This window comes from Taudactylus pleione, unplaced genomic scaffold, assembly GCF_031769625.1.
Source record: "Taudactylus pleione unplaced genomic scaffold, aTauple2 ptg003012l, whole genome shotgun sequence".
Classification (NCBI taxonomy): domain Eukaryota; kingdom Metazoa; phylum Chordata; class Amphibia; order Anura; family Myobatrachidae; genus Taudactylus; species Taudactylus pleione.
The window spans coordinates 178,252-193,289 of NW_028287377.1; the positions used below are offsets into that span (position 1 = coordinate 178,252).

The 15,038-nt window shown below is 48.4% G+C and overlaps 1 protein-coding gene across 2 annotated transcripts; it reads right to left on the reverse strand.

Moving 5' to 3' along the window:
• Positions 1-477: 477 nt before the first annotated feature.
• On the reverse strand, positions 478-14,951 carry FUS (FUS RNA binding protein). 2 transcript variants are annotated; one of them, XM_088466396.1, is made up of 15 exons: positions 14,882-14,951; positions 13,669-13,693; positions 9,037-9,194; positions 8,804-8,954; positions 8,439-8,689; positions 8,165-8,339; positions 6,833-6,867; positions 5,868-5,903; positions 5,656-5,762; positions 5,229-5,358; positions 1,970-2,074; positions 1,467-1,620; positions 1,275-1,375; positions 1,050-1,197; positions 478-704 (listed from the first exon to the last, which is right to left on the reverse strand). In XM_088466396.1, exons 1-15 carry the CDS (start codon positions 14,892-14,894, stop codon positions 665-667), a joined length of 1,629 nt encoding a protein of 542 aa, XP_088322522.1. In that variant the 5' UTR covers positions 14,895-14,951; the 3' UTR covers positions 478-664. The 2 variants fall into 2 exon arrangements, with proteins under 2 accessions (XP_088322522.1, XP_088322521.1); XM_088466395.1 differs by having other exon boundaries at positions 8,439-8,695.
• Between the last annotated feature and the right edge of the window lie 87 nt (positions 14,952-15,038).

The following is a 15,038-nucleotide window of genomic DNA, read 5'->3' on the forward strand; positions in this document are numbered from 1 at the left end:
GCGGCAGCGCAGACATCCTATGGAGTCTGCTGCTGTGCACTCTGAAGATAGAAGAAAAAACTCCAATTCCTAAAATAAAAATAGCTTTGGGGCTGCTAAGTTGCCCCTCCTGCGTTAACAGTGATCTGACTCCGGCCAGGCACCAAATAAAACTGAGGTGCCTCTGGCTCGAGGTATAGGGAGAGTGGACCCAATGCACCCTGTAAAGCTTTAACTGCGTGGTGCCCAGATTGGTTCCCATCACCTACACCCCAAGGTCTCCCTGTGGAGCCTATGGACCTTGAAGAAGAAACACTGAAGTAATTGTGTGTATAATACCCACCATAAATGATATCGCACCTGGTGGTCAGAATATTAAAGAGAAATGTAGCAGTTAATGTTCTATAAAAGCCACAGAATGAGCTCATACTAAAAGCCGCCCCCTTCCTCCCCACAGCACCAATATACTAACATGAAGACGCTGCAGGCCACACCATGTAAGAATTGTACACACACGTTCATCGTTTAATGAGTAAGGACTTTACAAAGACAGGTAAAATTCACAGCGCACTGCGGAGGTAATACAAAGTACATCAATTCAGAACAGCTCAGCAAGAATCCATAGGACACATTGTATATTTAAAAAAAAAAAAAAACCATAGAAATAATAATGTGCACATCACAGCTAATATGGCCTCTCACGCCTGTCCTGCCGGTGGTCCCCCCTGAAATAGAAGCAATATGGTGTTACTAAGGGCTCACCCCGCCGGCGCCACACACAAAGGGCTCACCCCGCCGGCGCCACACACAAAGGGCTCACCCCGCCGGCGCCACACACAAAGGGCTCACCCCGCCGGCGCCACACACAAAGGGCTCACCCCGCCGGCGCCACACACAAAGGGCTCACCCCGCCGGCGCCACACACAAAGGGCTCACCCCGCCGGCGCCACACACAAAGGGCTCACCCCGCCGGCGCCACACACAAAGGGCTCACCCCGCCGGCGCCACACACAAAGGGCTCACCCCGCCGGCGCTACAGACAACTTTGTGCAAACATCACTACAACCAACCTGGAATCCATTTTGCCTGGTCCAAAACCACCGCGGTCACCACCTCTTCCACCCCGGAATCCTCCTCTGTCACCGCCTCTTCCTCTGAAGCCACCTCGATCAAATCCACCTCGTCCTCCGCCCCTCCTGTCTTCACCAAAACCTCCACCTGAGAACAGGGCCGCAAGGTTCAGTAAAGTAATCTACAGAATGATTACATATTAAGTGGTTAAAAGGAATACTCACCACCCATGTGGGCACCACCTGGCCCTCCAGGCCCATCAGGCTTTGGAGCCTTACACTGATTACACTCGTTTCGCCATGAGAAGTTCATGTTCTCACAAGTCCTGCAGGAAGGAATCAGAACAGGGAAGGTGAGAACGCCCTGTAAGGGAGAACATTACTCCGCTTGGAATTCCCCCAGCAGCTGGCACTTACGGGTTCGGGCACTTCCAGTCCCCGGCTCTCTGCTGTCCTCCACCTCCACTGGGGTAGCCGCCGCCACCGCCAGCTCCACGGCTATTGTTTCCCCCACTTGGGGGGCCGCCACCGCCGCCACCACCACCACCAAATCCACCGCGCACCATGGGTCCTATCAGGCAAACAAAACAATCAGCACGTGGACAAAGTGCCCAAGCGTCACTCCTGCGGAACACTAAAGCATTTCCAGGAAATCCACTTAAGACTTGGGAATATATTTTTTATCCCTCCGTTAGGAAGTGAAGGCTATATATAACCAGTTGCCAAAGCTCCTGAGACATCAGCAACCCCTGGCACAGCAATATACTATTATATGTAAAGGAAATAATCTCTCAAGCTACAGGGAAGCTTACAATATTAAGGTCTTAAATTAAACATCATGTTGGGTAGTTTTGCTGTAAAATGTTCAGGAGTCTGACCACTCATGTAGCAGACGTATGCTGACTACAGTTAGTACCCACCTCCACGTCCCCTGCTTCTGCCATTGGCACCGCCGCCGCGGCTTGTGAAGTCAGCCCTCCGTGTGGCAAAGGATACCTTAATTGGGTTACCAGAGAACTCTTTCCCTAAAAACCAAAGGCACAGGGTCAGTAACCGTACACATATGATGGGTGCATCTATAAAATACATAACCGAAGAGAAAACAACATCTAGGCCAGGGGTAAAGGCAACCTGCGGCACACTACAGCTGCTGTGGAACTACACATCCCAGTAGGCTCTTCCAGTTTTCGCAAACTGTTGCAGGGCATGCTGGGATTTGTAATTCCACAGCAGCTGGAGTGACAATAGAACATAATTTCTATACATTTAATAACCACATAGAACAAAAGCTACATCTAGGAATTAAACATAAAAGCCTCTATACACTAAATAACCACAAAGAACAGTGGTTCCCAAACTGTGTTGATGCAGTGCACATTCACAGGGGTGCCCGTGGGGGTATGGACACAGGCCGGCCGTTTACACAGGCTGCATTTTTAAGGTGCGTATCCACTAGACTATTAAAATGAGCGTTTAAATGATTACGACAGTTATCAATCAATTGCTCATTAATCATTCAGTAAGATATCGAAAACTACCAGCGATGCTCACTCTCGCTGGTGGTTTTCGGCATCTATCAGCGCCTGAACATGCAGGCCAACCTGCCAATAGACAGGTTGGGCATGTTTGGGGATGAGGGAGGGGGTCTGCACTGAACGACCTCTCGTTCAGCACGGGCACATTATCCACTGCACAGGATGATTGTACGATTACAATGTTGTAATCGTACAGTCATTCCTCTCTCGTCTAGTGGATACGCACCTTAGTTGCGGAGCTTCTCAAACTGCTGCAGTGCCAGCATGCAACATTGCACTGACGGCAGCCAAACAGGCAGAGGTAAAGGAGTCTGAAGAGTGCTGACCCTGCCACACTACACTGTTGTACTGGATCCAAAGCTGGCTTCTACAGCCACCACCATTACAGCTACAGCAACTGTGTGACGTTTGGGCATAGAGGGGACGGCCATTATAAGGGGCACAGGAGGGAGGCCAGGGCATGTGGAGAGATCTGCGGGGCATATAAATAACTTGCATCTTACAAATTGAACAAAAGAGAAAAAAAAGTGTAACAGGGTGAAATGGAAACGTATCCATCCCCACATAACTGATATAAATGTGGCAAGTAAGCACAATTTCCAAATTTTTAATAGTTCTTGACAGGTCTCAATAAGAACATGTTGGCCTAGGGGTACTGTGAAAAAGTTTGCAGAGACTCCAAGATGCCATTATCCGAGTTGGTGTGAAAACCATGGTAGACGGACCTGGGCACTACATAACTGCATAGAAGATAGCCACACCTAGGCACTACATAACTGCATAGAAGATAGCCGCACCTAGGCACTACAGAACTGCATAGAAGATAGCCGCACCTAGGCACTACATAACTGCATAGATAGCCGCACCTAGGCACTACATAACTGCATAGATAGCCGCACCTAGGCACTACATAACTGCATAGATAGCCGCACCTAGGCACTATAACTGCATAGAAGATAGCCGCACCTAGGTGCTACATAACTGCATAGAAGATAGCCGCACCTAGGCGCTACATAACTGCATAGAAGATAGCCGCACCTAGGCACTACATAACTGCATAGATAGCCGCACCTAGGCACTATATAACTGCATAGAAGATAGCCGCACCTAGGCGCTACATAACTGCATAGAAGATAGCCGCACCTAGGCACTACATAACTGCATAGATAGCCGCACCTAGGCACTACATAACTGCATAGATAGCCGCACCTAGTCACTATATAACTGCATATAAGATAGCCGCACCTAGGCACTACATAACTGCATAGATAGCCGCACCTAGGCACTACATAACTGCATAGAAGATAGCCGCACCTAGGCACTACATAACTGCATAGATAGCCGCACCTAGGCACTACATAACGGCATAGAAGATAGCCGCACCTAGGCACTACAGAACTGCATAGATAGGTGCACCTAGGCACTACATAACTGCATAGATAGCCGCACCTAGTCACTATATAACTGCATATAAGATAGCCGCACCTAGGCACTACAGAACTGCATAGATAGCCGCACCTAGGCACTACATAACGGCATAGATAGCCGCACCTAGGCACTACATAACTGCATAGAAGATAGCCGCACCTAGGCACTACAGAACTGCATAGATAGCCGCACCTAGGCACTACATAACTGCAGATAGCCGCACCTAGGCACTACATAACTGCAGATAGCCGCACCTAGGCACTACATAACGGCATAGATAGCCGCACCTAGGCACTACATAACTGCAGATAGCCGCACCTAGGCACTACATAACGGCATAGATAGCCGCACCTAGGCACTACATAACGGCATAGAAGATAGCCGCACCTAGGCACTACATAACTGCATAGATAGCTGCACCTAGGCACTACATAACTGCATAGATAGCCGCACCTAGTCACTATATAACTGCATATAAGATAGCCGCACCTAGGCACTACATAACTGCATAGATAGCCGCACCTAGGCACTACATAACGGCATAGATAGCCGCACCTAGGCACTACATAACTGCATAGAAGATAGCCGCACCTAGGCACTGCATAGATAGCCGCACCTAGGCACTACAGAACTGCATAGATAGCCGCACCTAGGCACTACATAACTGCAGATAGCCGCACCTAGGCACTACATAACTGCATAGATAGCCGCACCTAGGCACTACATAACTGCATAGAAGATAGCCGCACCTAGGCACTACATAACTGCATAGATAGCTGCACCTAGGCACTGCATAGATAGCCTACCTAGTCACTATATAACTGCATATAAGATAGCCGCACCTAGGCACTACATAACTGCATAGATAGCCGCACCTAGGCACTACATAACTGCAGATAGCCGCTCCTAGGCACTACATAACTGCATAGATAGCCGCACCTAGGCACTACATAACTGCATAGAAAATAGCCGCACCTAGGCACTACATAACTGCATAGAAGATAGTCGCACCTAGGCACTACATAACTGCATAGAAGATAGCTGCACCTAGGCACTACATAACTGCATAGAAGATTGCCGCATCTAGGTACTACATAACTGCATAGAAGATAGCCACACCTAGGCACTACATAACTGCATAGAAGATAGCCGCATTTAAGCATGAAGTTATAGCACAGAATGCAGCTGCGTCTAGGCACAGCGAAGACTCACTCACCATCAAACCAATCAATAGCAGCCTTAGCAGATGGCGGGTCATCAAAGGACACTGTAGCTTCTCCCTTCAGCTTGCCAGTCTCCCGGTCTGTGTACAGGTTGATCATTGGCTGACCAGTCTTTTTGTTAGTCTGTTTAAATAAACATTGTAATATTCAGGGCAAATCTCAGGCTACATAAAGTGTGAGGAGAATGCTTTACAATCCTCATGGCAACCTATAGGAAATTAGCTGGCATAACATGCACATTACAGCACCAAAAAAGTAACTTTGTACCAAACCGTTAGGGTTTATGTACTATTTGTGTCAAGCACATTGTGCATTAAACTTTTTGCACACTTTTTGGTATACACTAGAGAAGCATTAAGATGACTAGAATTGTATTCTTCCTACACAACCCACATGTCAAAATAAACCGTGCACACGTACCTTAATAATTCCAATCTGCTTGAAGTATTCAGCGACTGACTCCACCGTGACACTCTCGCCCAGGCCTTGGACGAAGATCGTGTTGTTATCGGAGTTGTCCTGCTCAGCTGTAAAAGAAAAGCAGGGTCTTAGTGATGTGGTCACCACACCAGGCATAGGAAGGACACTGGGTGTAAAGGGGCAGTCACAACATGCGCTTTGCTAACACTTACCCATGTCGTGTCTGGGAGGGCCGTCTTCACGGGGTCCTTTGGGAAGAGCAGAAAGAAGACAGCCATATCAGACATGTGAGGCTGGAAACACAGTAATACACACCCCCCACAACCCTCCATATACACAAACACCTATTGTTCATTTTCACACTACTTGTACTTAAGAGCCTGGGAAACGGACTTTACAATCAAGTCTGTCTTGGTAATCATGAGCCTGCGGACAGGCCAAAGTAAGCCATTTCCAGGAGTGGACAACCAACCTTAACATTTAGGCAACCATAAAGTATTGTACCCTACTACACACTATGACCACATAATACGAGACATTTGTAATGAAGTTCCAAGGACTTACTGGTGTCTTATTACGTACTGTTTAGCCCAATATTCACACAGTAGACCCAACGTCAGGTTTTGAATGACACTTATATTTTTTGAGGTTCCAGACCATTGTTTTTCTTAATACATCATATACCAGTTTTTATAGGTAAACTACCCAGTGACAAAATATTACCACCACACTGTTATTTTTTTTGTTGTTGCCATAAATACCTTTTAATAACCGTGGATTTGGTCAGACATGACTATTCCATCGTACACCTTTGTCAGTCTTGCACCTTTAGTAGTTTTTTTTTTTTTTACCAGTTTGAGCTTTGAATGGAGCTGCGAGAGCCACCAACACATGCATTTACCAACTCCTGCTGCCCCAGTACTAACCAGCAATCCCTGCAGCTCCCTGTAGGCTTCAACCAAATGAGCATTTGTATTGTAAAACGTGTTTACTCGACCAAAACAAAAAAGACTGAACACAAAAAAAATAAAAAGTGCACGAGCACCGACAGTGCAATGAAGCCGTCCTCGCACCCACACAGGGACCCCCTTCCTCCTCCCCAGCCTGGGTATGAATGACCGCAAATAAAATGAACAGTACAAGAATTTGTGTTGGAGATTTGCAACTCTTCACTTACCAAGAAATTTACCGAATGATCCCCGCTCACCACCGCTGAGAAGACAATTAGGAGAAATTGAAGTGTTTGTTTTGAGACTCCCGAGGCTACAGAAGATCTTATTCCGTGATACACACAAGTGTCTAGATGTGCGAGTTACTCTGTTACTACCACCACCACACACTGGCGTCTTTGTTGCCTTCTTTTCACTTTCAGCCATTGTGCGGCATTATAAGGACACTCGGTACGAGTTAGCGTCTTGCCTACTAAAGACTAATTTAACCACACTTATCTCACAGCAGTGCAGACACCTCTTTTCTATGAGAGATTTCATTCTGGCATTTGTACCAAGGTTTTACATGTAATTGTGGAGCAGTGTAACCAAGCACCATATAGCGTAAGATCGGTAGTTCTGTATGTAACGCTAAGCTTATGGCTAGATTTGTGCGGATAAAGCTAAGTGTGAAAGCTGACGACACCTTGAAAACCTGTAGCACATAAAATGCAGAATTTGTTAACACAAAGCAGAGCAACACAGCAAACATGACTTGTCAGTTTTATTCCTAACTCTGCCGCAGACTCCTCCATACTTACCTCGTCCCGTATGCCCACCTATCCCCCCCCACATGGCAGCACCAACATGTAATATATAATGCAGTATACACACATCGTCACACAGACCCCCAACCGTTATGGACGGACAGACCCCTCTCCTACGGTAGTTTCAATTATTGTCGGCAAATTATTAATACAAAGTTATTTCCTAATAACTATTAATCCAGATAATGTAACACTCTTACCCCTCGGTTTAGTTTTGAGAACATCTTATCACACCTCTGAGCATTAACCTTAAAACATTTAACTCTTTACACATCTTATCAGAATAGAACATACACATATTTACCAAGTAACGGTTATATAGAGAAACCTATGTATTTGTACCATTCTGCTTATTTCAGTACACTCGTGTTGTACAGCGGATTATTGCTCGTGGCAACCTTGTCACTTGTTTTAATCGGCAACCATGATTTGCAGGATTTGTGTTGTACACGGTTATCAGACCATTACAGGCATTAATGCACCTCACATCCTGCCTATAGGTCCCGCTGACCAGGGAGCTCATTGCTTTACACAGCACCTTTATTGCAGACCTCTAGAACACTAAACACCTAATGCAGACGCCCCATCCTGTGATATTGTACAAGGTGATTTCCTCTCTACGGAGGAGTCAGATCGCAGCCACTGTAAGTGGGAAGCTTGTCCTGGATTACACAGTAACATCCCTCAGGGACACTCACTGCAGCTAGGTCACATTCATCCATCCTCACACACCACCCATAGTCAGACACCTACCCCATGCCTCCTCTTGGTCCACGGGTTCCTCTACCGCCCCTGTCAAAGCCTCCACGACCACCGAATGCTCCTCGTCCCCTGCCACGACCTTCCGGCCCACCATAGCTGCCCTGATCAGAGCCACCATAACCGCCTCCACCGCCTATGGAGGGAGAGTCCTGGTTGTAGCCGCCAGCTATGGGGAAAAACAAACGCATCAGAACGTTTCCCTTGGTCTTGGAACTGAAACGAACATAAGACATGAACTATATAGAACATGAAGGAGAGGACTTACCACCTCCACTGCTGTACTGGGACTGCTGCTGGCCATAGCCCCCCCCCTGAGGAGCATTGTAGCTGGACTGCTGCCCATAGGAGCTTGGCTGCTGCCCACCGTAACTGCCCTGGCTCTGCTGCCCCCCAAAGCTCGACTGCTGCTGACTTCCATAGCTGCTCTGTTGGCTGCCATAGCTGCTGCCGCCACTCTGCTGCCCGTAGCCACTGCCTTGCTGCTCTGACTGGTAGCTAGATGGCTGAGAGCTGCTGCTGTAGCTGGCAAAAAAGAAAGAGACCAGTTAGGAAACCATACAAATGCCAGAGGCAGACTAAATATATCCAACAAGCAATATTAACAATATGCAAGAGGGCACAAGAACCCACCTTCCTGTATTGCTGCTGGCTGGAGGCTGCTGGCTGTAGCTGGAATAGGACGACTGGGATGACTGCTGCTGCCCTCCGCTGTACGGGGCCTGGGAGCTGCTGTAGTTACTGGAACCGTAGCTCTGAGGAGCTGACTGGGAGCTGTATCCCGCTGGTAATGAGACAGAGACCATCACTAAAGCACTAAGACACAGCTCGGCCAGAAAGGGCCTGCAGTATTACTATTTACTTACAGCTCTGCTCCTGTCCATAGGATGAGCCATAGCCTCCACTCTGGCCATAGGAAGAGGAGCCTGCAGACTGGCCATAGCCGCTGTAGCCACCCTGCCCATAGGACTGGCTGCCCTGCTGGGAAAAGCTCTGTGCTGGCTGGGAAGGGTACGCCCCATATCTAAAGGAAAAGCATCAGAGTCAGGATAAGGTGTGAAAGTACGAAAAACCACATGCCCAACTCCGCTATACAGACCCCTGCTATAGAAACATAAATACCTCCCACTCTATATAGACTGTTTATTCTAGGGCCGGGCGCCAGACCATAAAAGGGGCACTTGGAGTTTCCAAAAAGGGGTGTGGTCATGAGATAAGGGGTGTGTCCCCTTTTCATCACCCTTGGGGTATGCCCAGTAGATCGCAAGCTTTCACTTCACTGTGAATGGATTCTCTGCTCATGCGCACGGAATCTATTCATCGGCGGTGAGCACGGCTACTTTCCCTCCCATGGGACGGCACCCCGCAGGCTGTATCGGCATGGTGCAGCTATAAGCGCAGGGCGCATTTTGCGGTTTTGAAATCAAGCAGGGCTAGCGGGAACACTAACATGCCTCACTCTATATACAAACTACCTGCTATAGACACGTACATACTTCCTACTCTATACAAACCACCCTGCTATAGACACGAGTACCGCCCACTATACAGACACATATGGAACATACACACGGTCAGAAGAACGATTTGACCAACGATTTGAACTATGAACGATTTTTGACTGCATTAAAATGACTGAAATCGTCCAAAAGTGACTGCAAACACATCACATGTCAGATATCGTTATGTGACCATCGGGAACACGCATCGTTCAGACATGTCAGATTTTCCTTCAGATATGAACGATTTTTGAAATAGTTATCGTTCAGATCTGAAGAAAAATCTGACCGTGTATATGCTCCTACCACTGTCTATATTTAACTTCTGCTCCCACCAAATCTCCACTCTTTTATACTCAATAATAAACTTTTGCAGTACAGACTCTTTTCCCACACTGTACTCTATTACTTGCGTTTCTGGAAATCTGCTCTCTCCTACATTCTGTCTTCATTCCTACTTTTAACTTTTCTTCCCCTATTTACATCATCCTTACTATTACCATGTTTTCTTCAACTCCCACCTTCACTCAGGGTCTACCTAATCTTGTTCTGCCCCTTGCTGCCACCTTTATCCTTTCCCCCTTGTCTCTTCCCCTTATCTCCTCTCCTCTGTTTACCTTCCTCCCCATCTTCTCCCATTACTCCACTTTCATTTTCTTACACTCCACCGGGGTCCTCCCACCCCCTTCACCCCACATCATTAATTTCCCTTCCTGCCCACCTTCTACTGGCTCCCCTTCTAGCACTGCAGTCCGCGCCATCGCTACACTCTATTCAGCTCGGTCCCCCAAACTAATCTCACCTCCACGCTACAGCAACCCTGATAATCTCATTCAAATCTCTCCAACAAACTCTGTCCCTCTATCCTGTGCCCTCTGGAATGCCAGGTCAGTCTGTAATAAACTGGTCCCAACCCATGACCCTTTTCATCTCCAACTCCCTGAATCTCCTAGCTATTACTGAAACCTGGATTTTACCCTCTGACACCACTTCTCCTGCAGCTCTCTCCTCTGGGGACCTCTCCTGGGGGTCGCCATGGTGGTGGTGTTGGGGTCCTTCTATCCCCTGGTTACTCATACCAACCCACTCCCTCTGAACGATCCCTCACATTCTCTTCATTTGAAGTCCATGCTATAAGCCTCTTCCACCCAGTACACCTCCAAGTAGCTGTCATTTACCGTCCCCCTGGCCCTCCCTCCAAGTTCCTTAACAACTTTGCTTCCTGGCTCCCTCACTTTCTCTCCTCAGACCTTCCCTCCATTATCCTAGGTGACTTCAATATTCCAATTGATAGCCCCACAGATCCTCTGCCTCCAAACTCCTCTCCCTCACATCGTCACTTGGTCTCTCCCAATGTACCTCCTCACCCTCCCATGTGCTTGATCTGGTCTTCACACACAGTTGTGATATTTCTGACCACCTCAATTCCCCATTCCCTCTTTCTGACCATCACCTTCTCTCTTTTAACCTATCCCTCTCTCCTTCCCCTCCTCTACCTCCAAAAGCCTCCATTACTAAGCGTAACATTGACGCTATCGACACATGTTCCTTCTCTCCCCTATCCTCTCTCTCTTCTGCCCTGAACAAGCCACTTCCCTATACAACGCCTCCCTTACTTCTGCTCTGGACTGCCGCCCCAGCGATCACTACTCACACTCGCAGATCTACTCCGCAACCCTGGCATTCCAAATGCACCAGATACCTGCAAAAGTGTTCTCGAACTGCCGAGCGACAGTGGAGATCACACTCTAAGGCAGATTTTCTCCATTTCAAATTTATGCTCTCATCCTATAGTGCTGCGCTCTCCCTCTCTAAACAGAACCTCATCTCCTCTCAGTCCTCTAATCCCCAGCGTCTCTTCACTACTTTCAACTCCCTCCTTCCCCCACCCCCTCGTCTCCCCTCCTTGCTCACTGCCCTTGACTTTGCTACCTACTTTACATCTAAAATTGATTCCATACGTCAGGACATATATCCAACCAGTCCCCCAGCTCTCCACCTCCTCCTTTCCCAAATCACCCCTCCCCATCAACTTTACCAACTCTAACATCCTTCTCCCCTGTATCTGGAGAGGAAGTCATGGCCCTCATCCGGTCCCGTCCCCCCCCTTGATCCCATTCCCTCCTCCGCTTCCTCTCTCTCTGCCTGCTCCCATCTTGCCCACTCATTAACCTCTCCCTCTCATCAGGCACTGTTCCTTCTGCATTCAAACATGCCCTTGTCTCCCCCTTTCTTAAAAAAACCTACCCTTGATCCTAACCTTCTTTCTAATTACTGACCCATCTCTCTCCTCCCCTTTGCCTCCAAACTCCTTGAGCGGATTGTCTACAACCGCCTTACCACTTTTCTTTCCTCCCACTCCCTCCTTGACCCTTTTCAGTCTGGCTTCCGTTCTCTCCACTCCCCTCACAAAAGTCAGCAATGACCTCCTTGCTGCCAAATCCCAAGGCCACTACTCTTCTCATTGATCTCTCTGCTGCTTTTGACACTGGACCACCCTCTCCTGCTGCATATCCTTCACTCCCTTGGTCTACGTGACACTTCTCTCTCCTGGCTGTCCTCCTACCTCTCTAACCGATCTTTCTCAGTTTCCTCTCACGACTCCTCTTCCCCCCCACAGCCTCTTACAGTAGGTGTTCCCCAAGGTTCTGTTCTTGCTCCTCTCCTCTCTCTATACTTCCTCTCTAGGTGAACTCATCAGCTCTTTTGACCTCCATTATCATCTCTATGCTGATGATACTCAAATCTACCTTTCCTCCCCTGATCTCTCCCCCTCTCTTCTTACCCGTATCTCCAACTGTCTCTCTGCTGTCTCTTCCTGGATGTCCCAGCGATTTCTTAAACTTAATATGTCTAAGACAGAGCTGATCATCTTCCCACCCTCCCACATCACTTCCCACTATTTCTTTATCAATTGATGGAATAACTATCTCATCTAGTCCCAAGCTGCGCTGTCTTGGAGTTATCCTGGACTCATCCCTCTCCTTCAAACCACATATCCAGAACCTTTCACAGTCCTATCGTTTCCATCTCTAAAATATTTCTAAGATCAGACCCTATCTCACCCAGGATGCTACTAAAACCCTCATACACTCACTGGTCATCTCCAGATTGGACTATTGTAACCTCCTCCTATCTGGCCTCCCCAAAGCCCATCTCTCTCCTCTCCAGTCTGTCCTTAATGCTGCTGCACGGCTTATCTTCCTCTCCAAACGCTATCCAACTGCCTCCCCTCCCCTTTTAGAACCCAATTTAAGGTTCTCACGCTCGCCCACAAAGCCCTCACCCAATCTTCTCCCATATACATCTCTGATCTCATCTCCCTTCACGCTCCTCTCAGCTCAACTAATGCACGCCGCCTTTCATGCCAGCTGATTACTTCCTCCCACCCCCAAGATTTTGTCCGCACTGCTCCCCACCTCTGGAAAACTCTCCCACTCCCCATCAGACTCTCCACCTGTTTGCAATCCTTCAAACGAGCTCTCAAGACCCACTACTTCATCATAGCCTTCCAGCTATCATTCTAACTACATGCTCCTTCCTCCCCATCTACGTCAAACCAGTTTGTCTTCCACCTTTTTAGAATGTAAGCTCTCACAAGCAGGGCCCTCTACCCTCTTGTGCTTCTCCTTACTATAGTCATTTACTTCTTACTCACCACTAGGGCACCTATCACTTGGTTGCTTATGCTGTTGCTTATCTGGGTGATATGGTCGCTAATGTAGCAAAATATATTATCCATGTCCTGTATTGTATTGTTCTGTAAGTCACTTGTATACAATTTGTTTTTGTACTTTGTAAGGCGCTGCGGAACACTTGTGGCGCCATATAAAAAAAGAATGCTCCAATACACCGCCTGCTATAGACATGCACATAGTACCCCCACCTCCATACACTTATATCCCAACGGCATAATACCCCCCTCTCCATACAGACATCCCCCCCACCCCCTATACAGAAGCACATCTAAATATATACAGTGATAGAGATGGGACTTACCCTTGGCTGGCTTGTTGTGTGTAATCTGCAAGAAATAAGACACATTAGGTGCATAAAATACAGCATGGGAAGCCATCCGTGACATGGGACAGTGCTATATAATACATTAGTTCCTGTAATGTGCCACAGCGGATTCGCACCATGTACAAACACAGGGGACCAGGGCTCTGGGAGACAACACTAAGACTTACAGCAGGGCCAAGTATGTGTGTGACGCAATTACTAGCGCTCTGCCTGCGAGCATCGCTGCGATCTTCAGCTGCGCACATATCAGACAGTTATGGTACTGGTGACATTACCCATTTCCCCGAGCAACTCTAACCTTGTGATGTGCCATCCCGGCATTACACATCATCACATTAGCAATCAGTGTGGGCAGGGGGCTAACATTACATCAATGGGAGGAACATAAACCTGTATTATCCTCAGATGGGAGCTTGGGGTGGGGGTATATATATAATATATATATACGCCATCAGTAGTGCCCGCACTACAGAAAGGAACACAAGTGATATGTAGGTGATGTGCCATTGGGAAAGCATGGGGACACGGGCACTAGCTCTTAACATCACTGCCCACAGGGGTACGCAGGAAAACGCTCCTTATGTACAAAGATGCACGCTCTTCACATTACCCCTCCCTAACATCGTATTTATAATGTATTACCCCCAGGGTAGAAAGAATCATATACCACATGATGTATTACCCCCAGGCAGGGGAGTGAATTATATCCCCCATGCTACCCCGGGTGAATTATATACCACACGATTACCCCCAGGGCAGGGGGTGAATTCTATACCCCATGATGTATTCTCCCCGGGCAAGGGGTGGATTCTATACCCCATGATGTAGTATCCCCGGGCAGGGGGTGGATTCTATACCCCATGAGTGGGCCCTGTCCGGGGACTGGTGCAGGGGTGCGGCCCCGGGAAGACAGACATACTACGGATGGGGGCAGATGATAGAACACATGCCCGTGGCGCCAATAAGCCCCGGGATCCCATTTCTGCCCAGTTAGAGCCACTCAGGGAGCCCCTATCCAGCCACCCCGCGAAATGGCGCCAGCCGACCTGCACCACAAAATGGCCGCCGTGCCGCAATGCGCAGAGAGGACAATGGGACGGATCCCCCCGGACCCCATACAGAGAGCCCCGGGGGACAACGCTGACCAAGCGGCGCCCCTACCAGAGCCACGTGTCCCGGCCTTTCTTACCGTTGGCTGCCATGTTGTCCCGATCTCTGTAATACAGACTCCTGCTCCCTCTCTCTCCGCGCTGCGCTGACTGACTGGCCGGGGGCGGGGCCGCCGCTTCCCTTTATATGCACTCGGGACGTACCATCCCGCCGGCGGGGGGGGGGGGGTGGAGGGG

What these genes read in the sequence shown, in the direction of transcription:
- FUS (XM_088466395.1), bottom strand. An exon ending in GCCAGCAGCAATACAGGAAG is followed by an intron (nt 8,696 to 8,803) that starts GTGGGTTCTTGT and finishes CTTTTTTGCCAG; the next exon opens with CTACAGCAGCAGCTCTCAGC. An exon ending in ATCATTCGGTAAATTTCTTG is followed by an intron (nt 5,904 to 6,832) that starts GTAAGTGAAGAG and finishes CTCTTCCCAAAG; the next exon opens with GACCCCGTGAAGACGGCCCT.